Below are 23,994 nucleotides of genomic sequence, written 5' to 3'. Positions count from 1 at the left end.
AGTACCTATAGTACAATAAAAATGTGTCATTTTCCAGCAACACCTCAAATTCAGCCGCTCCTTTCACAGCTATCGACATTTTTAAGGTTAGATATTGTAGTCATATCTCGACATACAACAGAGCAAATCGATTCTGCACCCTTCTCAAACAAAATTCAGCCTTGCGATCTATGTGATATAATTCATAATGTAGTGACACGACGGCTTTGTTAAACCCTTTCAGATTAGGCATTTGTAGGTATAAAGAGGAGGTGGGGGTTTCTTGCACAGATTACAATCTCTCAAGGGAGAATGGGGCAGGATTTTCCTCTCGCGTTGCCATGGCAACGCCTCGCCCACACCCCGCCCCCAGATGATCGCTCCGTTAATAGTTGTGAAAATAAAATTCTATCATCCCTTAAGTTCATTATGGACCCGGAAACACTTTCAGGTCTTACTGCATTTTGATTTCATCCCACTGTGCATAAATATATATTTTATTTGTTTGCTCCAGACTCGTTGAAATTTTTATTTCTGACAAACAAACACAACTGCGAACACTCTGTGTGTATGGGTCATAGATAAAAGAAACATATTGTACGTGTAATACGTTACCCATTTTAGAATTCGGAAATAATTTCTGATTTGCGCGGACTACCCAGTCATCATCATCAAATCGAGAGTGTTATTGCTAACACCGCTGTCAGATTTTACTCGAGTCGCTTAAAGGCATCTGACATGACCCAGCCAGTGGTAGTAGTGGCAGTTAGTCGGATACACTAGTGAACTAAACTGTCCACCTGTGTCCACCAATGTGCATTTTTCCTCACGATGTTTTCCTTCGCCGGAAGCAAGTGGTGGTCTATGAAAACTACTATTTATGAGTCAGATTGGTATACAAACTCATGTGGGGCGAGTAGGATTGGAACCTGGGAGCTTTCGATCGCGGGCGGAAGGTCTTTACCACTTGGCCACCACCGCTTCAAAGTACCTACATTCACCCAGTAATTACTTTTGTAAAGTTAATTTTTATCTCATAATTAGCTTTGAATTGATCCCAATTCTAAGTATTTAACTATACTTATTACTATAACTGTTAACGTGAGTTCGTTATCTACTTTTTCAACCAATCTTATTGAAACTACGAATGCATGACTTTTGTAAGGAGTTCTTAAGAAGAGCTGCGGGAAAAAGCTAGTTGTCAAATAAATCACATCATAATTAAAGGAAAAGGTCCAAAAGCAATTATAAAAAAAACCTTTGAAAGAAAGGGACGAGGTCGGGAAAAGTCGCGCCACAAAAGATACGCAAAAAGACAATATTAACTTTTTGCCATTAAAAACAATTCGCAATTCATAAAAATGAAAAGTGGCCAAGTGCGAGCTGTTTGAAACAGAAAAAAAAGTATAATTCGTTTTTTTTGTCGCGTGAGCTACAGCACAGAAAGTATACCATTAAGCTAGCACATTTGTTTAGCTACTTACGCCCCACCGTTGGGCTTTTTGTCCAAAAAAACAGGCGCAGGATGATATTTTTTTTAGTAAATTTTCATTTCACATTTTCAAAACATTGATGTCATTTTACTTTTTGATCTACTTTAAGATTGAAATAAATCGAAAATCATTGAATATTTGCTACAAAATGTTTTTATAACCTCTTGATTAATATATTTTGTTTTTGTATAAATTTTTTAACATTTATACTTTTTTTGGTGAAAAAAATTGCGTAGGTACCTACTTCAAAAATCGGCCAGTACGTTCGTTAGCACGACAGGCGCAAGCTTTAAATTAAAATATCAAAAGTTTTTGATGTGTTTATATAAATAAAGGTTTTCTATTTTACGATTGAGCTTGGGAACTCTAAAAAAATTAAAATGGGGAGGCATTGTGTTGTCGTCAGCGAGACCGGAGGCTAGGAGCTTCCTCTCGCGCAAGTTTCCACTGGGCTTTTCATTGAGCTTTCAATTTATTTTTGTATTGAGAGAGGCGATATTTTTCTATGACACTTTTAATTGCAAGCAATATTAAAACTGCTCTTTTTAATTTCAAGTTTTATAAGTAGTGAGAATGAATATAATTGAGATCAGAGTTATTAGTGTTAGAATGTTAAAAACCGTATAGAATCCCAAATATTTGAACCAGAATGCCTTTGCCCAGCTGTGGGGCAAGAAATAGGCTTAAAAATGTACTGTTACGGCTTCGACAAAATGAGCTAATGATGAAATCCGACCGCAACGTCGCCGCTTCCACACGAATGAACCGATTTTGATCTAATTTATTTTTTATTTGCAATAAGTCATAATAAAATGTTAGTATTTAGTTTTAATTTGCATTTAATAACTAACCCTCTTATTGTATTTATAAAAAAAGTTACAGCCTATAACTTTTTTTATAAATACAATGCGCACTTTATACCGGCTACACACCATCGCCAAACTCGGACAGATGCCGACGCGAATGCGTGAACATTGCGTAGTATGGTTTGAGTGATTTTGTTTACCGCACTGAAAAACCAGCAATGTATGCCGAAGAGTTCGGCGAAATATTCCGCGATGCAGTGTTGGCACTACAATATTTGATTTTGACACATTGCTAACTTTTTTACTAATTAAAGCGTAAGTAATCTGAAAACGGAAAACGCGCAGCGTATCTACGCAACTTGGATCGTGTTTTGTTCATCCCCTGAACATTACAACACACCTATTTGTGAGCAAGCCGTGCCAAGAATACAAAACGAAAAACTGGCAACACAGTTCTATTAGCATAATATTCAAATAAGTGCAAAAATCCACGCACCGTGCAACGTTCGGGTAATCTTAGTCATTAAGAACCGTATTAAAATGTATAAGTTAAAGAGGGGTCACTAAAGAGTTGTTAACATGAAAATGATTACTGCACGCCGCCCCTCAGCCAGAGCAGCTATCATAGTATAATATCAGAATATTTTGTACAATTGTCATCAATTATGATTCATACTTTAGATTGTATCGTGATAAAATATATAATATCAATAAATCATGCTCCAACCGGCTGATATTGATTTTTTAATGTTTATTGCATAAGCGAAAGGGGAGTTGTTGTTTTACAATTTATTTTCATTAGACGAGGGTGGAGGGTGCAGGTAAATCTTCGCCGGGTTCTGAACTTATGTGTTTGGGGTTTTATCCTTTTTAGTCATAGATCAACGAAAAAGAAAACGCGTATGCGTGATTTTTTATGTTTTTAGTCTGCGTCTGCCAGATTCTGTATTAGTTTTGGGAATAAGTGTCATTTTACTTTACATAATAAATTCTTGGGGTTAGTGGCTATACGATTACCTACATCTCATTATGACTATGGGTAGACATGATCGCGATTGGACTGGACTAAGACCTGTCAGGTTAGATCTCAGTTTAATATATGTCGATTTCTTCGAAGTGGCTCTAATGCTAGATATAACAATAGCATTCCCATGGAGAGTTGACGTCAGGCAGGCGGCATTATGTAAAATCACGTAATTTCTAAATACCTACTTATCATTGGCAACCCTGGGATGAACGGCAACTTATTGTAACCAATGTTAATCAATTATTAATTTAATTTCATTTAATTTTCTCTCGCATTTTCTACTTATACCTATACATACTTTATTTATTTTTCCCACCCATCGTGAAATATATCAGTTTGTACACTATTTTCCCTGGTCTGTGTGTCAGGCAGCACTATCCCCTGGGCACATGAGTCATGGCGCCCCCCGCTGCCCAAGCCCGGCTCGCAACAGTTTAGCAATGATTTATTTCAAGACTCAAGTGATGGACGTGTTACCATGACTCTTCTATTTTCGCCCCGACGGAGAGCAGAGGCGTTAGGATTTTATAAACATTTGCTTATAAAATCCTATATCTGATTTAAATGTTATATGAACTCACTAGCATTTGATTGGGTTCGCCTTCGTGAATTTTCCCACGGGTACCGGGAACTTTCCGTAAACAAAGGTTCCGAAAAGTACATGAATCCAAAATTTCAAGAAGATTGGTTGAGCTGATCAATCTTAAAGACGAAATAAACAAAGTTACTTTCGCATTTATAATATTAGGTTAGGATAACTTTTATAAAAGTAAAGTATTTATTCATAAAATAATGCCCAATATCTATCGCAATCCACTTATTTATTTACACTTATTTATTTGTAAATTAACAAAAAATATATATATATATATTTCATAGATAAACAAACATAATAATGAACCCGATAATATCAAGACTCCTCCTATATGGTTAGCTCTAAATATTTCCCAGTCTACCGGGTTTCCTTACGATGTTTTCCTATAACGGAGCAAGTAGCTAGCAGGAAAACATCGTGAAGTATCTACTTGGTAACGACACTCCTATATAGAAATATAGGAGTACCGTTACCAAGTAAGATTCAGATGATTATATGCATTGATTATAGAAATAATCAATACATATAATCATCTTAACAAAACTATCGCTAAAACACTTGAATAAAAATATTAATCCCAATGTTTGAAGTTGATTATACGCTTAAGTATTGTATACAAAATTAAACATTATCAAAAACAACCAATTAAATTATAATGCTTATTTACAAACGAGTGAGCGCAAAAACCATAAGCCAATAAGTACCACTCGAAATTCACACAGTATCATCCCCTAAGCAAACAAACAATTATTGCACAATCAGGAATCAGTCGCGCGTGTCAAATTTATAAATCAAATTAATAGTTCCACTGACATCTCACTAGATGGCGTTAGCGGGGATGCGCGCGCGCCGCCGTTCCAAGACCCTTTTTTGTTATGCCTAGTTTCATGGGAACAGAGATCAGGACAATGGTTGCTTAATTGTCTGGTCCCCTTCAGATTTATGCGAAAACCATGACCGCTTGAAAGTGCCCCTTAATTTTAGGACAGATAAATAGCCATGAACATATTGAATTTAGAAATGATACAATATTTTTTTAGCGTGGGAGATAGATTTCGCATGGTTGTTTGTTTGTGCGAATTGTATTACTGAATAATTTTATCATAAGTAATGTAGTTAAGCATTAATGCTTGGATGAATGCGTTGTTATGAGTAGATAAACTCATTAAAACCCGCGGAAAACATCGGAGCACAACGGATCGGTACGTTGTCGCAACGTAACAATGGGGCCTGGCTCTTAGGAATCACTTATTGATGTCAAAAAATATTTACGAATGCCGACTTCTAAAGCTAAAAAAACGGAGCACGACTAAGTTGAATTTTTATCTTTGAAAGCCAAACTACCTACGCTTTACGATAATTGAGCAGGATATTCAAATATGATTCTTCTCCACCAGGTTCAGATAAAATATCTGGCAGTATCGCTAAAGGGTACTCCACACCCACACTCTCGGACACACTCAGAGCTACCAAATGTACAGGTGAGTTTCTTTTATTTCCTGATTCGCCCTTTACGGGTATGGGACTTGATTTAACAGTTTTAGCTCCTTCGTTTTTCATCGCATACATAACTTGAGATTCCAAATATTGTACAACACATTTTTTTTCATATAGATAAAAGACAAAAACGTGATTGTTTTGACAAACATATTTAATTTATATTTAATTTCTAAGTAAAGTGAAGGAAAAGTCACATCAAGTCACATCGAAGCAGTTTTCCGAGTTTTCGAAATAGTATATTTACTTAAAACTGAACAATGCAAATTATAAAACGGATAATAAATTAGCACGCATTGAAAATGAGTAAATATTGTCTATTTATGAAAATAAACAAGATAGTATATTATTTGATGATTTTTAGCAAATTCACAATGTAAAAAGTTCAAACTCTTTCGATGGTGATTTTATTTGATTGTGATTTACAGAAATAGATCAGGATCGAACAATGTTTACCAGTGTTTCCATTAAAAAAACGTAGTTTTTTTTTATAATTTTCTTTCATAACATTAGGAACCATTCATAACGCCTAGAAATTTCGAGCAATGTACCTAATAAATGAGTAAATACAAATAATAATCTATGCAAATAGCAAATCCATCTTTTGATTAACGTGAGCAAAAAAAAAACAAACCAGTTCAACTGTCGGCGAATTGATTTACGCTCGCTAACGAGGACATTTATGACGTCATTAATCAGTGACGTCATAGGTGGGGGGCAGGAAGCCTTATTTACATCGCAGATAATACTCGGGTCATGGTAAATGGGATATTCGGGGGTATTACACGACGATTCCGAATATTTTTAGATTATTCGCTATTTGACCACTTATGGTCAATTCCTTATTGGCTACGTGTGTAGTCAAATAGTTAAAATAGAAGACAAATATTTATTGCATGTGAGATCCAATGTAATACTTTATCTTTATCTTTAGTCTTTTATACTTTACACTGAACAACACTGTTCAAATGAGTTTCTTTCCGCATTTCTCCTCAGCAGTGGTCGTTCCGAAATCCCAGTAGTTTGTAGCTTTTGAGAAATTGGTATTTAATATAAAAATTGACGTGAAAAGTCCCTGTAACGGTCTAATTTCTGAATAAATGATTTGAATTTGAATTTGAGTCGGTTATTAATTTGTTCAGTACCTTCTAAAGGTACCTTCTGTCTTGTTGTTAAGTGATTAGCTAACCTAACAATATCCTATAGTGACCATATGTCTAAGTAATATCTATTCAAAATCTTTTCTATTTTAAATTGACTCGGCCTGAATTGCGCGATGCGATCAGCGATGTTCCCTAATTGTTACGACATTCGGACTTTCAAGAAGAGAGTATACAGATAATATACAGACATAATATACTATATAGCTTGTAAAAGTCGACAACGATACAGTAACCCCTATGGGATGGCCGATGTCCACAACATTATGACTGCGATATTTACAACCATGATATCTATAAATAAAATATTAATTAAAAATTTACCTAGGTTACCATATAATACCACTTCGTATGTATTTTTTAACACCCCGCATAACTCTCGTTGTGATGAAGTAGTGGATCGAAAGGTTCGAATCATCGTTCGAATCATCACTCGTGCCTCATGAGTTTGTATACCAATCTGACTCATATATATTAGTTTTCATAGACCACCACTTGCTTCCGGTGAATGAAAAACATCGTGAGGAAACCTGCACACTGGTTGATTATTAACTTGTGTGTGAAATGGAGAAGGCAATGCCAAGAAAGTTGTTACGTGTGTTTCATTCCATGTAATAGCTCTCGTTTCGCAATAGTCAAAATATATTTTTTGCTAAATTCTAACGATCACAATAATATGCTCCCAAAGGGATCGACATAAAAGCCCTGAAGGACTGCACTAAAAGGGCGCAAGCAGAAATGAGTTTAGGTCCAGTATTTTACCAGTTCCTCCTCAAGCAGTCCGACGCAAACCCCATCCACTAGTTGGGACGGCACCCGACTTTTAGAAAGCTGCAAATATAATAGTCGTAAAATAATCACCAATGGGCGATATCGACGCGTGCGTTGCTGCAGGGATATACAGCACTCGTCATTGTTGAACGTTAGGTAATTGTGCATTTAATTGTATTGAGAACCCATCGAGATTCTTAATTAAGAGGAAAAGGGTAAGTTTAAGCTCATGTTTTGTTCCATAATAATAAATATACAATGCGCGCGCGACATTATACTAGTTCCAAATTAATGGATTTTGTTTTGATAAAACATGTAAAGATTAAAAACTGTTTTTATTTCTTTTATTATAAAAACATTGCACAGCACATAGTATAATCACCGATAACTTGTAGACTTATCGTTGTTTAAGTTAAGTTTAAACTATTGTTATGAAACACTATTAGAGTCTTATTAAAACATTAAGTAACTATTCCAACTTTAATATTCTTTATTATTTTGTGTAAGAACGAATAACGTAACAAATAAACATTCCAATACTATGGACCATAGATAAAAGAAAAAAATATAAAGCTATATACTAAATTTATCGGAAAACCAAAGTTGGATTTGAGAAACTCACAATACAAGGTATCAAAGTCCGCCAGTAAATTGAGCAAGTGATGGCACTCGATGAGATCCAAAGATCCACTAACAATCACGATAATTTATCCCACTTGGCAAAAGGTCTTCAATCCGGTACATTAACCCTGCCACCGCTTAGTGGGCCCAGCGGACTGTGAACACAAAGGACCGGGCTAAGTGGGCCCGCAATTAAAAGTTACCTTTGACTCAAACGAATTGTTATCTCGCTTAGTGGCGCGGCTAGTTGGTGATTCTCTGATTGTCGCTTTGATCTGGCGTTAGCTGGGACGATAGCAATTTTTGTCTAAACTGTGCTTAAGTGCACTCTGGTAATTAATTATACACGAGTATGTTGTATGCTATGACGTGTTTCCTTTTATTCATTCATATTTTTTAATAGTAATCTCTATATGAAGCCGATTTTCATCGGATAAACTTAGGCTTGGCATTTAAATGTAATAACTTAATTTGAAAACTCTAGATAGCAAACAAATTAAAATCGTTCAATTTATTTAATATATTATTAGTTTATTATTAATTTAATATATTTGTCCTGCAACATGATTATGTGTAATATGATTATAAGTATTAATATTAAATTGATGCAGTCATTTTCATATATTTCATTTTGATTTCACAATTATTGCATGCAAAACCAAAATATTTGTTAAATACAACTGACACAATTCTCAAGGGGGCTATAAATAACTGATGTTATAGAAATCCGTTGGGTTTATTGGGGGACTAGCCGTATCGAATTTAGTCGCGTGCGCAACAATCGCCGCAGAGATAGTCGTTCGCGCAAAATTGCGGCGACAACCGTGACCCATCGAGACCTATCGAGATTTTTCTCATGGTGTCGCGTGGTGCAGCCGTTTTAGGGTTGGCCCGTGTTTCCGCATTATTTTAATGATGCATTTGTTAGTTCCATTGTTGTAGAAGAGTGGTATTCCACTTCTGGATCTATTGTTTGTGTATTTTATTATTTTAAATATAATTTTATGTCCTAATCTTAAAAGGTGATACTCTCCATTGACGACCTCGGTGGCGCAGTGGTAAAGTGCTTGCCTCTGAACTGAGAGGACCCGGGTTCAATCCCCGGTCGATTCATGATGGAAAATGATCTTTTTCTGATTGGCCCGGGTCTTAGATGTTTATCTATATATGTATTTGTTATAATATATAGTATCGTTGAGTATCCCATTACACAAGTCTGGAAACTTACTTTGGGACTAGCTCAATCTGTGTGATTTGTCCTAATATGTTTATTTAGAAAACCTCTGAAACAACTTTATTTAAAATAATATAGAAATAAACAAATGTGAATTGATACATATTGAACTATTCTTACATATTATAAAACAAAGTCCCCTAACGCGTCTGTCTGTTCGCGATAAACTCAGAAACGTTTTCACCGATACATAGTGTGGTTCCTGCGAGGAACGTTAAGGTTACTTGTCCGTCTCCGTCTGATACTTGTTGCAATTTATTATGTTTTTACCCGAGCGAGGCCGGGACGGGCCGCTAGTTTAGAAATAATAATAAAATTGCTTAATAACATTACACCTTAGGCCTATGGCTAAATTTCCACTGTACAATCAATTAGCCCATCACGGCTCGGTAATCAAGTATCGAACTCAACGATTATGGTGATCCGTCGCCCCTCTATTAGACAGTCAATCATTTGCGAGTTAGGTTCCGGAATCTGATGGGAGGCGCCGCGCCGCCCCGTGGCTAATCTGGGATATTAACGCGTTACTGGGTTGTTCCCCCGGGATTGGGAGTATAACCGTCTGATTCTGAATTTTTCGAGTGTGTCAGAAAGCAAATCAATATATTAAAAAAACGTTTATTTCTCTCACATGTCTAGACTAAAACTATAAACATTAGCCGCTCGGGTAAAGCCATAACAAAAAGTAGTGGTAATTTAAGAATCATAAAGCCTACTGAACCTCATTTCCATTGACCAATTCTCTTTGAAAATATTAAATTCAAAAATGTGCTTAAAGCCTCTTTTTGAAATTTTAACAACGATAGAAGAATATACAATTGTAAATACTTGAATCATCTTGTAAGAAATAATTTTAAAGGTAAAATTGGCGCCAAGTTGGTGGCATATTGGCACCAAACTTTTGATGGTAGATCGAAAGGACACAAAATAATGATGTTCGGTTTTGGAGATCCAGTTGGCACTAAAACATACCATAGACAACCTCGACACCACATTCAACGCGCGCTCGTTTTTCTCTTCACTAGTGAAAATAAGATAAGACCCAAATTACCTTAGGAACTCCACATCAATTATGTACTTTTAACATAGGTACTGATATTAGTAAACAGTCACAATTAATACACTTAACCAACTTACCAAACTTTTGTAAAGAAACCATTTAAAAACATACAAACATACACCCTAATCGATGGTCCAACAAAATATCGCTGACTTAACTCCCATTAACACCAACACAGATAAATAAAGCGGTATCAATTCAAACATTAAGATTACAAACTATGCGATCCGATCCACCCTCGCCAACTTTATGGGCTAACAAAATAAATGGCTTAAATTTCTACACCCGTAATGAATACATAGGAGGGTTGATGATATAAATCATAGTTACGTTGCATTTCGGACTACTGCTGCCCGGTGTGGCCCGAGGGAAAAGACGACGCGATACATTAACTCTTTACCGTTTACGAAGGAGTCATAAGTTATATACAGTACTTGATGTAGCCCGGGGCTTCGCCCCCATGGGAATTTTGAGATAATAATAATAAAATAGCCTATAGCAATCTTGGATGATGTAGCTTTCTAATGCTGAAATTATTTTTGAAATCGGTTCAATAGTTTCGGAGATTACCCGCCTCAAACATACAAACTCACAAAGTCACAAACTCACAAACGCACAAACGCTTACCCCTTTATAATAATAATATAAGTATAGATTCAAACATAATTTTATGTTGAATACCTTGTCATATCAGAGCGCAAAGGTTTATCACAAATGCAATTTCTTACAGCCAACCGTTGGTCAATGTCAATTTTAAAACTTAGAAGTATATACCAATGAAATACTGTCTTGCCATGTTTGTCCAGTACACTAAAGGGCCTGTATTATATATAGCTTCAAATAGCTGTATCAGTGGCGTTTTATTGATCTTCACAAATATGACACACCAAGCCGCTAAAAAGAAAGTAGTGATAAATTGAATTCTGTTTGGAATATAGTTATTATGAAAGTCAACAATTTCATTATTTGAAAACATAGACTGGGACTGGGATCGGCTATCGAGCGTGTTAGGCGACACTAGTAAGCCTTTACGGATACATTTTGACATTTTCTTTACAAAATCTTATTTGTCATTGAATTCTCCAATGAAATAGAGTAAATCATTATTTACCAAATGACAATAATTTATCGTATTCAATAATTGGCTAACTTATGTACCATATAAACTTCAAAGGGAAATTGAAGAATCGTTCAGAAAAGGCAGATCAAAACCGCTAGCGTTTTTTGAAAACCGCTCCCGTTTATGGCTCCCGCCAGACCGCGGCACGCGTCGCACCACCGGAAGTCGCTGACGAGCGCGTGCGTCGATTCTAGCGTTCAATGGAACGTACGGAGGCGCACTTAAAACATTTTTATTGTAGCACGCGCCCGTCGCCCTATTGTGCATCTAGACATAGACACCCCAAAGATGCTCGCGCCACCAGATTATCTTAAACTTATTACGCGATTTTTAAAATCTACAATTTGTATATTGCTAATTATGGCTATTTTGGTAGGAATTGATCGATGGCGGAACGATATCTACGAACTCGTACCAAATTTGCCAAACACATCATCAAACTAAACCATTACATTCGTTATTTCCTTTTTTAGTAAACCTTACGGGGGGGTAACATAGTCACTGCGTATCATACTGCGTATCAATATTTATTTTTTTCTTTATTGATTTTAAGGTAAACACCTTAAGCATAGCATTGATACATACTTTTCATACTGGTACCTTAAATAACAATGGCCCATGTATGGATTTCGTAAATACTACAGAGTACGTACTAATTCCATAGGCCAATGTGACATAGCATTTATTTATTTAAACTTTATTTATCAACATGGTAAAATGGCATGGTAAACTAGTTAACCTTCGGAAAAACTGAAAGAAAATTCATAGCTTTTTGTTATAAGATAATAAGAATGTGACCCAACTTTGATAGTGCTACTGTTGATTAAAAAAACAATAGATAAAAATCTAAATCTAAGATCATAATCACAGATATGCATGCAATTAATAGGTACCCTGTACGAAGTACTTATTAAATCCATGCAGATATTCTCTTACCTTGACATTGGCAAAATTGTAGTTTTGGCGAACGATGGAGCCATTATACAAGAAAAGAAGAAAAAAGACCTCAAAATTCAGACACATGTCACATTATTTACATCTGTCTGTCACACATTAAAATAATCGATGTGCCCGACCTATGACTAATATATCTAAAACATGTAGCTTTTGAATTTAACAAACAACAACTTCATTTTTATCAAGTTTACAATCATAATTTGTATTTGCAAATAAACATATTATATGTACAATCAAAATGGCTAACAAGGAGTATTACGAAATATGGCTTAAGTTGAAAGAACAGATGAATATAGCATTTGCTGAAGATACGCGGCTACAGGAATTGGCTGCGGCTGAGGTGGGCATCAAGCCTCAAGGGACCGCTGTGGAAGTAGTCTCCAGGGTCTACAACAAGTACTGTGACATCTACAACAAACTGTGCGACTGCTACGATATGATGGGACAAGTCCAAAGAAGAGCTTATGTCAAGAAGATCATTGACGCAATCACCTGTAGAATACTCGAGTTGAAATTAACGCTAGAAGAAGTGGAAGTGTTTGAATACACCTATCCTGATAATGCTCTTCAGCAAATGTTAATGGTTCCGCAAGATATACAAATCCTCTGTCCATTTTTTTATCCTTTCGAAATGAGAAGTAAAGAAACGCAATATATTATTGATCAAATATTTGCTGGAAACAGAATAGGAGATCCTACACCAACACCTTCTGAAATACAACGCCAAGAAGACGAGCGATTAGAAGAAGAAAATCGTATTAGAGAGGAAAAAGAAGCTGAAATTAAAAGAAAATTAGCTATGGGTGAAGATATTGAATTATCAGAGCCTTCAATCGTATACACTGCAGCTGAGTTGGAGGAAATGAGAAAACTTGAAGAGTATAACAGACATATTAACAATATTCAAAGGATGGAAAGAGCTAGATATATTGTTAGAGAAAAAGTCCATAAATTTAATAAAGACAGAAATTTGTATCTAGAACTTGCAGGTCTTAAAGCCCCTCCAGCCAGAGAGGAGTTAAGAATAAAAGCTGCAAAACTAATACAGGACACGTACAGACTTTTCATGCAAATAAAAAGAAATAATGCTAGAGATTACAAATTAAGAACAAAAATGGGTATGATAATTCCATCATGGAATCCTCCATCGGCTAAAATACAACTAGAAAAAGTTAAAGAAGAACGCAGAAATTTTCGCCGAAAATATTTTGAAAAGTTTTTGGCAGAAAATCTCAAAGAAAATGCCCGAGTTTTCAAACTTCGTGAGGGTGACATAATGGACGACATAACAGCTGAAATTAATCAATGGTTAAGAGAATGGTACAAACAGGTAAAAATTTTTGACGAGTTTCCTTACCCCGATGAAGGAGGCTCTATACTGATTGTTCGAGGAGACACAATGACTGTCGATGAATACGTTGAATGGCGTCTAGCTGAAGATAAACGATTAAAAGCTGAAGCTGGTGCTCCAAAGTCAAAGGAACAGATAAAAGCAGAAAAGAAAGCAGCAAAGGAAGAAAAAAAGCGTCTAGAAGATGAAGCCAAAGAAAAAGAGAAGAAACGATTGCTAGATTATAAAAAGTCTCGTCTTAACCCAGATAACGATCCCGGTATATATTTATACAAAGGAAGTACTTTGGATCAATTACAAGAGGCTTGGTTTGAGTATCAAAATCAGTGGAGAGATATTGACACTGCAGATGCTCCAATTGATGCAATAAAAGGCTACATAATGCAACTAATAACAGAAAATGCTTACAAAGATGTGCAATTACAGCTTCGCCCAATTGTTGATGAAGTGATGAGACTTGAATTAAAACTTTTAAATAACTCTCTTAAAAACGACTATTTGGAAGGTGGCGTCGCTAAACCTCCTACAAGTAAAAAACGAAAAAAGCCTAGGAAAATCAAGCCACCTAAACCTGATAAAATCAAACCTGAAACGATGTTCCAAGAGTTGGTAGATGAAGGCATCATTATAAAATACCCAAAGACTACCCTAGATGATTTTTGGGGCGATCGAAACTATGCTGCTGCGGACTTACGAGCTGTTTTGTGGACTCCATCGTTTCCACCACCTTGCTATGGAGATGTTAGAGATTTAGTAAGAACGCGATGTATTTTAACACTTGGTTGTTCTTGTCCCAATGCAGTCAGAACACAGTTGTTAGTGGGTCCTAAAGGAGCCGGTAAAAGAACTCTTATATATGCTGTAGCAACAGAAACTAATTCCATAATAATGGACCTATCACCAATGAACGTTTATAATAAATATCCCGGTAAAAATATCAAAAGAATGTATCAATTCATTGTCAGAATTAGCAAGTTAATGCAACCTACTATTATCATGGTGCAGGAAGCTGATAAATTGTTTTATAAAAAAGTTCCCAAGGAAGAAAAAATGTTTGATCCGAGCAGGCTGCAAAAAGATTTCTTCAAAGAAATAATTAAACCGATTGCATTCAATGACAAGATTTTAGTTTTAGGTACCTGCACAGAACCTTGGATTTCCAGAGGCGCTGTTATGTATAAATGTTTTCCGTCTCAAATTATGCTCCCGAGATCAGACTATAGTAGTATAACTTATATATTGACAAAAATGCTGATGAAATTTCATGGAGTAAATCGTGATTTCAATGTACACAGTGTTGCTCAAGTTTTGAGAGGCTTTGATTTGCGCTCTGTCGTGAAAGGAGTGACGGCTCTGATGACTCCAGACAGAGTGGCTAAGTTGAACAGCCAGCCTCTACAACCATTAGAGGTTCTGAATGCGGTGCTAAATTGTGAAGGAGTACAGTACACAGATGAACAGGACTGTGAGATGTACAAGGAGTGGTATCTATCTTATTCTCCGTGGGGCCAGAAGTATGTCGATTACATGGCGATGCTGGACTCACAACTGATGTACAAACTGAAAAAAGAGAAGAAAAAGAAAGGAGGTTAAATAAAATACGATTATCAACAGGTTTTTTACAACATTTTTTGTATATTTTTCTATTTATATTATTCGTATACTATTTTCAAATATAAATCTGTTTTTAACTACCTATCTTTATTATTTATGAATATAATATTTTTCAAAAAGTATTACGGAGGATGTTAAAATAGCAACAGTATGAAATAAGTTAAGGTTACATTCTCATGCCGACTCCGTACTATCGCAGACCAGCTCGAGCTATGCCCCATCGCACAGTCGTCATCCGTTATGACGACGCAGCACGCTCTAACTCCATTTTTTTTAGGTTCATACAGGTCCGTGTCAAAACGTTTTGATACTATAGAAAACCGTTATAGAAAACAAGCAAGCACCCTAATCGAAGGACCAACAAAATATCAACAACAGATTTTGGCGGATTCGGCATACATTGCTTGTTTTTCCTCGCGGTAAATAAAAGCCGTCATACAAACTACGCAATATTCATGCATCTTTATCTGTCAGAGTTTGGCGATGTTATGTAGCCGGCAGTTTGATCGTTGCAGAGAGCACATGTCTCCTTGCCTCGGATTTAGTAGTTCATTGAAATACAGCTAGAGGTCGCTTCGCTTTACTAGTTGGGGTCGTGGCGTTATATATTTTTAAACAGAGAGTGAGTTATATCTTTCAGCTGATTTCTCCTCTAGATAAATGTCTGTGCCTGATTTCGATCGGAAGATCACATCCATAGATTTAGAGGAGCTTAGCACGTGGGTCTAATCCATAGATAAAAGAAAATGGTCTAATCATGGATTTAATAAGTACTTCGTTGTACAGAGTACCTACTAATTCCATGGGTCTAATCCATTTTGAAGTCCGTAGATAGACAACTTCATAGATTTAGACCCGTCTAAATCTATGAAATTGAGATATCATAAACCAACCAATAGATATAAAAATATTGGGAACAACCAATCATAGATTTATGAAGGGCCCCGCGCGCTTTTTTATCCTTTCCTTCCTTCCATCCTTACCTTTTTCACCATACATTCTTATGAGAACAACGCACACAAATTCAAATCCTCTAGGTAAATTTAATATAAGTGGACCGCGCGCGGAGCCCTTCTAAATCTATGAGTGGAACAACGCAGAAATTGTATAAAGTTTCGACGTATGCCTACGTGCTGCACCATCGCAATGCCGTGCAAGTGGGCTGAGCAGTGGGGCGACTCTATGTGTGGAAAGAAATAGATTTAATTGTTTTTCAATTTCTCACCGGCACGGTATTACGACAGTAGCTAACCGTCTTGCATGGTAATGAATTGTCATATTCAAAGAGATTGTAATCACACCGCTCTATGAGGATATAGTTATAATAGATTTAAAAGGGGGGAAAATTACATTCATTCAGTCATTTCTGACGTCTATTTCGTCATTTTTCTATCTAAATCATGTAGTTTAATTTAAGTGATTACCAATTATATAATTTAGGTTTTCAACTAAATTAACAATTATTATTTATATATTCAGTGTTTGTTGCAATCGAAATGTCGAGCAAAGATTATTACAAATCATGGCTAAAATTGAAAGAACAGATGAACACAGCATTCGCGGAAGATGCCCGATTACAGGAGCTGGCGATACTCGAGAAAGGCCTGAAACCTCAAGGGACCGCTGTGGAAGTAGTCTCCAGAGTCTACAACAAGTACTGTGACATCTACAACAAACTGTGCGATTGCTACGATATGATGGCACAAGTCCAAAGGAGAACTTATATCAAGAAGATCATTGATGCTATCACGTGTAGAATATTAGAATTAAAATTAACGTTGCAAGAAGTGGAAGTGTTTGAATACACCTACCCTGATAACGCTCTTCAACAACTAATAATGATTCCACAAGATATAGAAGTTCTTTGTCCATTTTTTTATCCTTTTGAAGTTAGAAGTCAAGAAATGCAATTTATTGTCGATCAAATATTTGCTGGAAACAGAATAGGAGATCCTTCTCCAACACCATCTGAAATAGAACGCCGAGAAGAACAGCGTCTAGAAGAAGAAAATCGTATGAGAGAGGAAAGGGAAGCTGAAATTAAAAGAAAATTAGCTATGGGAGAAGACATTCCACTATCAGAGGCCTCAATTGTATATACTGCAGAAGAACTGGAAGAAATGAGAAAACTCGAAGAGTATAATGGACATATTAACAACATTCAAAGAATGGAAAGATCTAGACGTAAAGTTAGAGAAAGAGTGCATAAAATGAATGAACTGCATAATACGTATATAGAACTGGCAGGTCTCAAAGCCCCTCCAGCTAGAGAGGAATTAAAAATAAGAGCTGCAAAAGTAATACAGTATGCGTATAGACTTTTCATGAAATTAAAAAGAGATAACGTTAAGGAATTGAAAAGAAAAACTATAATGGGTATGATTATGCCATCGTGGAGTCCTCCATCAGCCAAATTACAACTAGAAAAAGTTAAAGAAGAACGTAGAAATATTCGCCGAAAATACTTTGAAAAGTTTTTGGCAGAAAAACTCAAAGAAGATGCTCGAGTTTTCAAACTTCGTGAAGGTGACATAATGGATGATATAACAGCTGAAATAAATGATTGGCTTAGAGAATGGTACAAAGAGGTTAAAATTTTTGACGAGTTTCCGTATCCTGAAGAAGGAGGCTCTATATTGATTGTTCGAGGGGATACAATGACAGTAGAAGAATATATTGTATGGCGTGAAGCTGAAGATAAACGATTAAAAGCTCAGGCTGGGGCAAAAAAAACAAAGGAACAAATAAAAGCAGAAAAGAAATACGAAGAGGAAGAAAGAAAGCGAATAGCACAAGAAGCTAAAGAAAAGGAAGCGAAGCGAATGCTTGATTATAAAAAATCTCGTCACAATCCAGATTTTGATCCCGGTATATATTTATACAAAGGAAATACATTAGATCGTTTACAAGAGGCGTGGTTTGATTATCAAGATCAGTGGAAAAGCATTGATATTGCAGATGCTCCAGTAGACGCAATAAAGGGCTATATATTGCAACTAATTATAGAAAATGCTTATCAGAGTGCGCAATTTGAGCTTCGTCCAATTGTTGACGAAGTGATGAGACTAGAACTAAAACTTTTGAATAAATCCTGTAAAAATGATTGGTTGAAAGGCGGCGTCGCTAAACCACCAACTAGCCAAAAAAGAGTAAGACCTAAGCCACCTAAACCACCAAATCCTGAAAAATTTAAACCTGAAAGAATGTTTCAAGAACTGGTAGATAAGGGTATAATCAAAAAATACCCACATAAAACTTTAGATGATTTCTGGGGCGAACGAAACTATGCCGCCGCAGATATGAGAGCTGTTCTGTGGACACCGTCGTTTCCACTACCATGCCTTGGTGATGTTAAAGAGTTAGTAAGAACGCGATGTATTTTAACAATTGGTTGTTCTTGTCCAAATGCAGTCAGATCACAGTTGTTCGTGGGCCCAAGCGGATCCGGTAAAAGGACCCTCATTTATGCTGTAGCAACAGAAACAAATTCCATATTAATTGATCTCTCACCAATGAACGTTAGTAAATATCCCAAGAAAAGACTCAAAAGATTGTTTCAATTCGTCGGTAGAATAAGTAAATTAATGCAACCTACTGTTATAATGGTGCACCAAGCTGATAAACTGTTTTATAAGAAAGTACCCAAGGAAGAAAAAAAGTCAGATCCAACAAAGTTGAAAAGAGCCTTTTATAAAGAAGTAGTGAAACCAATTGGAGCCGAAGATAAGATCTTGGTCTTAGGTACAGCCACTGAGCCGTGGGTTTCAAAAGCCAAACAAATGTATAAAGCTTTTCCATCAGTTATAATGATTCCGAGGTCAGACTATGGTAGTTTGTCATTTATTTTGTCGAAAATGCTATTGGCATATCCTGGAGTGGCTCGTGATTTCAATGTGCAAAGTTTAGCTCAAATTTTGCGAGGTTACGATTTGCGTTCCGTAATAAAATGTGTAAACGCTGTGATGACTCCAGAGAGAGTAGCTATGCTGTACTACAAGCCTCTTCATCCAATGGAGATTCTGGATGAAATAATAGAATGTGAAGAAGCAGTGTGCACTGATGACGAGGACTATGAGATGTATATGAATTGGTATCGCTCGTATACTAAGTGGGGCGCGAAGTATTTCGAATATATGGCAATGCTGGAGTCACAACTGAGATACAAATTGAAAAAAGACGAAAAAGAAAATAAAAACGAATAAGTATGAAAATGTGTTTTTATAACTTTTAATTTCACTAATTGTGTAGGTGAATTCTTTTACGTCACTGTATGTTATGGTAATATCATTTTGGATAAATTAATTGTTGATGAGATCCAACTTTCAATAATACGATTTTTGTAAGATATCTACTTATTTGTACATGAAGTAGACAGGAGCATGTTTTGACTGAATTTGGTGTACTGTCGGCAAAACTACACTACCGACTATGATCGCAGTATTTCCATTTTTTAAAATTGGTTTTTTAATTGACTAACAGTTTGTACCACTATTAACTAGTTTTTAGCGCAACGGAGCAATGGGGCATGGCTCGCTCACAATGCCCAACGCCGATATTTTGGTGCTGTCATAATGTACTTTAAATATAAAAAATGCATGGAAAATCTAAGCACTAAATGATAAAAAATTTTTGACTGTTCAAATATGTAGTTGTTACCCACGGTAATAAAAAACTCCCAGCTTTTTATAACCGTACGGAAAACCATCGTGGCCAAGTAGGGCGAATTTTCAGCCAATAGTTTATTTCTGTTATTTATTCTATCAAAAATTTCATGTCGACCTCTGCGGCTGAGCTACCATTTAAAAATAAACATATCAATTTATGCCTTAACTAACTTTCGCCCGCGGCTTCGCCCGCGTGATTTTCTCACGAAGTAGTCATTTTTCTGGGATGAACCCTATGTCATTCTCCAAACTTCAAACTACATGTATGCAAAATTTCAAGAAGATTGATTGAGTAGATAGAGCGGGAATAGGTAACAAACAAACTTACTTTCACATTTATCCCAATCGCAACTAATAAATGCGAAAGTATGTTTGTTAACTCTTCACGCATTACCAATTTGATCGATTGTTATGAAATTTGGTACACGGGTAGAAAATAACCTGGAATAACACATAGGGTACTTTTTATCCCGAAATTCCCAGGGGAGCGAATCCCCGGGGCATAGCTAGTAATATTAGACCTTAATATGGCGTTCCTTCGCCAAAATTAGTCGGATACGACCGACGGGTACGTGGCGAATGAACGCATTCGCGCCGGCATCTGTCTGAGTTCGGCGATAGTGTGTACCCGGCATTACGGACGGGGTGAAAAGTGAGTGGAAAGCGTATGCGAGGGCGGCACCCCATTTTAGTAGTTCAGTGAAATACAGCTAGAGGTCGCCTCGGTTAGTTGGAGACTTAGTTGGGAGTCTTTATATATTGCAGAGAGGGCGTTGTTAATTTTTTGGTTTGGTTGGTTTTTATAGCAGTTTATAAAAGCATGCAAACTAGGCAAAGTACATTCGCGGCACACATATCAAGATCGTGCAGCGCTAATAGTGGCGAATTTGCAATGAATTTGTGTAAATTGATATAAACTGGCCTGTACAGTCAACATCACATCAACCTACCCATATCTATTGCAAACTTCCCTCTTATCACCGCAATGTTCATGAAGGGTAACTTGACATGCGGTCGCCTGTACAGTAATTTTATAATTTCACTAAATTGTCATCAACAGTTTAGTGAATTCAGAATCAGCCTAGTGCCGCGTTGTCACAACGAAGCAATGTGGCCTCGCTCTTAAGCGTACCGCTGAAAGCACCTTTTTAATTACATACTATGTATTAATATTGATAAATTATGGTCATTCATTTATATTAAAATAAATATAATACATACTAAAACAATTGTTGATTGATTTAGTAACTAGCGCGTTTTCGAATCATAGTTAAACTTGATATTGAAGGACCCACGCGGGACTGCGGAAATAACAATGTAGGAAACATCCCCGGAGGTGACATGCAACCGGGAAGCGACCCACTTCTGGTCGGCTATTGGCCGGGTAACCGGGAAGAGACCACTTCTGGTTGTTTGCCTTTATATAGTGACGAATTGTCTTCCTTATCTAATTATCGTGCTGTCTGCACTTAGTTGAAACTACTGCAACACTAAGAGCCAAGCGTCACTGCCCAATCGTGCTCCGTCGGTTTCGAGTGCGTCGTAACTTGGTACATCATTTCTATCTGATACCTACCGTGACGACCTCGGTGGCGCAGTGGTAAAGTTCTTGCCACTGAACCGTGAGGTCCCGGGTTCGATCCCCGGTCGGGTCATGATGGAAAACGATCTTTTTCTGATTGGCCCGGGTCTTGGATGTTTATCTATATATGTATTTGTTATAAAATATAGTATCGTTGAGTTAGTATCCCATAACACAAGTTTCGAACTTACTTTGGGGCTAGCTCAATATGTGTAATTTGTCCTAATATATATATATATGTTCATTTAATAAAAAATCACGTAGTTTATTCTAACTGTATAATACCACAGTATAATAAATAAAAAGTTCCACAATCGGGGTGTTAGGCAAAATTATCTTTTCTTATTCCTGTTTCCTTTTTATTTAATCTGTGTTAGTAAAACAATAAAGTGATCCTATGAGCGTTCGATTTTTACCTCTTAATGTATTAATAAAGTCTAATTATAGCTAATTGCAATATTATTAATATTCCTGGTTCTAGATAAACGTGCCAGAAGCTGTTAATCAGCTTCGCCAGAAGCGCGAATTCCACTAAACTAATTAAAGTTATTCTCTGCAAAGTTTTTAGACGTCGCTTCCTGCGCTCTCTGTCGGTAAACTTCGAGAGATGGGCTCTTTATGCCCCTATTGAATAGCCCCTATACTAGTATTGTTGTGTTCAACAGCGATTAAAGTTTTCAACTCAATTTTTACGAGAAATTTTCTTTGCCGTCTCGGTTCTAGTTTCTCGCTTGACGTGTATTTTAAGAACTCGGCTCCATTGCTTTGTTGCGTCGACGTATCGTACGTTGTGCTCGTCGATTTCCATAGGATTGATGTGCGTCGAATATCTTTAAAGCATGGCCCCATTTGTTTCTGTTGAGTGATTAAAGCAAAACAACGTAGAAATTTTATGGAGTTTCCGTGTAAATCTTCGCACGTTAATGTCAACACCTATATAAAACAACGGAGTACAACGGAGCTGCAAAGTGCTGGGTCGTCGTAATAGAGCGCAACAGTGGGGCATAACTTATAAGCGTTTACCGATGACGAGCTCTAAAACAATGGAGCAATCGGGCCGCGCTTGTTTTACAGTCGGTACAGTTTCACATTATTATTTTAAGTAAATTAACGCTTAAATCTGACCTTTAGTGACACCATATACTTTTTGAATACAATGAAATTGCTGCAATTTTTAATGCATTAAAAAAAACGTATAAAATGTCGCTAAGAAGTCTCTAAGAAATAGACAATTCTTGAAAGCATTTTATAATGCATAGTATGAAGACATGTGGAGAATATTCAAAATGCATCAAGAGGACAAACACTTCGTTACTAAAATTGAAAACGTAGTACAAAGGCCACTGGGTGAAATATACGGATTTTAATTTGACAGATTAATAAATCGTACCGTAATAATCTAAAGGTAATCTGTCAGATACTACTATAGTCAATTAAAAGTAAGTAATTGCTCAGCTCTATTTGACCAGTTTGTGGATGAATAAATACGATTATTTGGATCAAAAGTATGTTGTTTTATGATTGACTGGGGATTATTTTTTACACGACTGCTTATTTATAAATGTATGTTTTGTTTTGAGGGCTCATGTATTTAGTTAGAACGCGTTATCTACGGTCTAACTACAGTTATTCATTCTATTACGAAATACATTAGTTAACTAGAAAATTGATATTGAAAACTAGAAAAATATTTGAAAATATTTTAAAGCAGATGATTTCAGACGCCAATCGATATAAAAACAGCAGCATAATATTTAGTGCTAGAAAAACGATCTCTTTTTGTCTCGGCCAGTATATGTCCCTCTTCGTGGCTGGACCCCTCGCACGCCGCGGAAACGCACCAAATTGCCGTCCGTATTTTTCGCACTCGCAGGCACTCCGCTCCGCTGTTCATGATTTCACATTTCACAAACACATCACTTCGCCCGCCATTGTGGTCTCCGAGATAAAGTTAATAATGCCTCGGGAATACGGGAACATCGCTTTACGGACATTTAAATGGTCGCGCTTATCTTTATATATAAGTGGTAACAATTTTGTTACAACTTTTATTTAGAGAGGCTGCGCCCCGGGGCTTCGCTCCTGTGAGAATTTTAGGATAAAATGTACCCTATATGTTATACCGTTCCATCCGTGTACCAAATTTCGTCATTAGTACACGTAGATTTTGCGCCAAGACCACGCAGGCCTAATTCGTATTGGTCAGTTTAAACGACAACAAATACAGCCTGAAGCAACGGCTCAACGTACCATCTGAAGCACAGAGGAGCATAAACATATATCGAGCTAATATAATATTATCACCCATCCAGTAATTAACTATTGTCAAAGTGACTTAAAGTCACTATTTCAGACCGAGCGCGCTAACCTCTGCGCTAACAAGCTCTTAGTAAGCTTAAATCATAATGAAATGTTTAGTGTTGTTTACAAGAACGGTATATGGCAGTTAATTTAAAATTAATA

General features: G+C 36.5%; 3 protein-coding genes across 10 annotated transcripts in view; all 3 read left to right on the top strand.

The window, feature by feature from the left end:
* Positions 1 to 23,994, top strand: part of LOC128683053 (DNA-binding protein D-ETS-3) — a 271,734-nt gene that overhangs the window by 199,285 nt on the left and 48,455 nt on the right. For 7 of the 8 annotated variants that reach the window (XM_064437027.1, XM_053768252.1, XM_053768249.1 and 4 more), the window contains one exon: positions 5,298 to 5,381. The exons of the other annotated variant lie outside the window; for it this stretch is intronic. In XM_064437027.1, the coding sequence (XP_064293097.1) occupies positions 5,298 to 5,381 (84 nt within the window). The remainder of the gene's footprint in view (positions 1 to 5,297; positions 5,382 to 23,994) is intronic. 8 annotated transcript variants of the gene reach the window in all.
* Positions 12,415 to 15,365, top strand: LOC128683051 (dynein regulatory complex protein 11-like). Its single transcript, XM_053768246.1, has one exon. It carries the CDS (start codon positions 12,559 to 12,561, stop codon positions 15,262 to 15,264), a length of 2,706 nt encoding a protein of 901 aa, XP_053624221.1. The 5' UTR covers positions 12,415 to 12,558; the 3' UTR covers positions 15,265 to 15,365.
* Positions 16,660 to 19,636, top strand: LOC128683052 (dynein regulatory complex protein 11-like). The gene has a single exon (XM_053768247.1). It carries the CDS (start codon positions 16,782 to 16,784, stop codon positions 19,485 to 19,487), a length of 2,706 nt encoding a protein of 901 aa, XP_053624222.1. The 5' UTR covers positions 16,660 to 16,781; the 3' UTR covers positions 19,488 to 19,636.

The sequence above is a fragment of the Plodia interpunctella genome, chromosome Z (genome assembly GCF_027563975.2).
Source record: "Plodia interpunctella isolate USDA-ARS_2022_Savannah chromosome Z, ilPloInte3.2, whole genome shotgun sequence".
In the NCBI taxonomy this organism is placed as follows: Eukaryota; Metazoa; Arthropoda; class Insecta; order Lepidoptera; family Pyralidae; genus Plodia; species Plodia interpunctella.
Note: the sequence above shows the minus strand (reverse complement) of the source record. Positions and strands in the feature narration are given on the sequence as shown.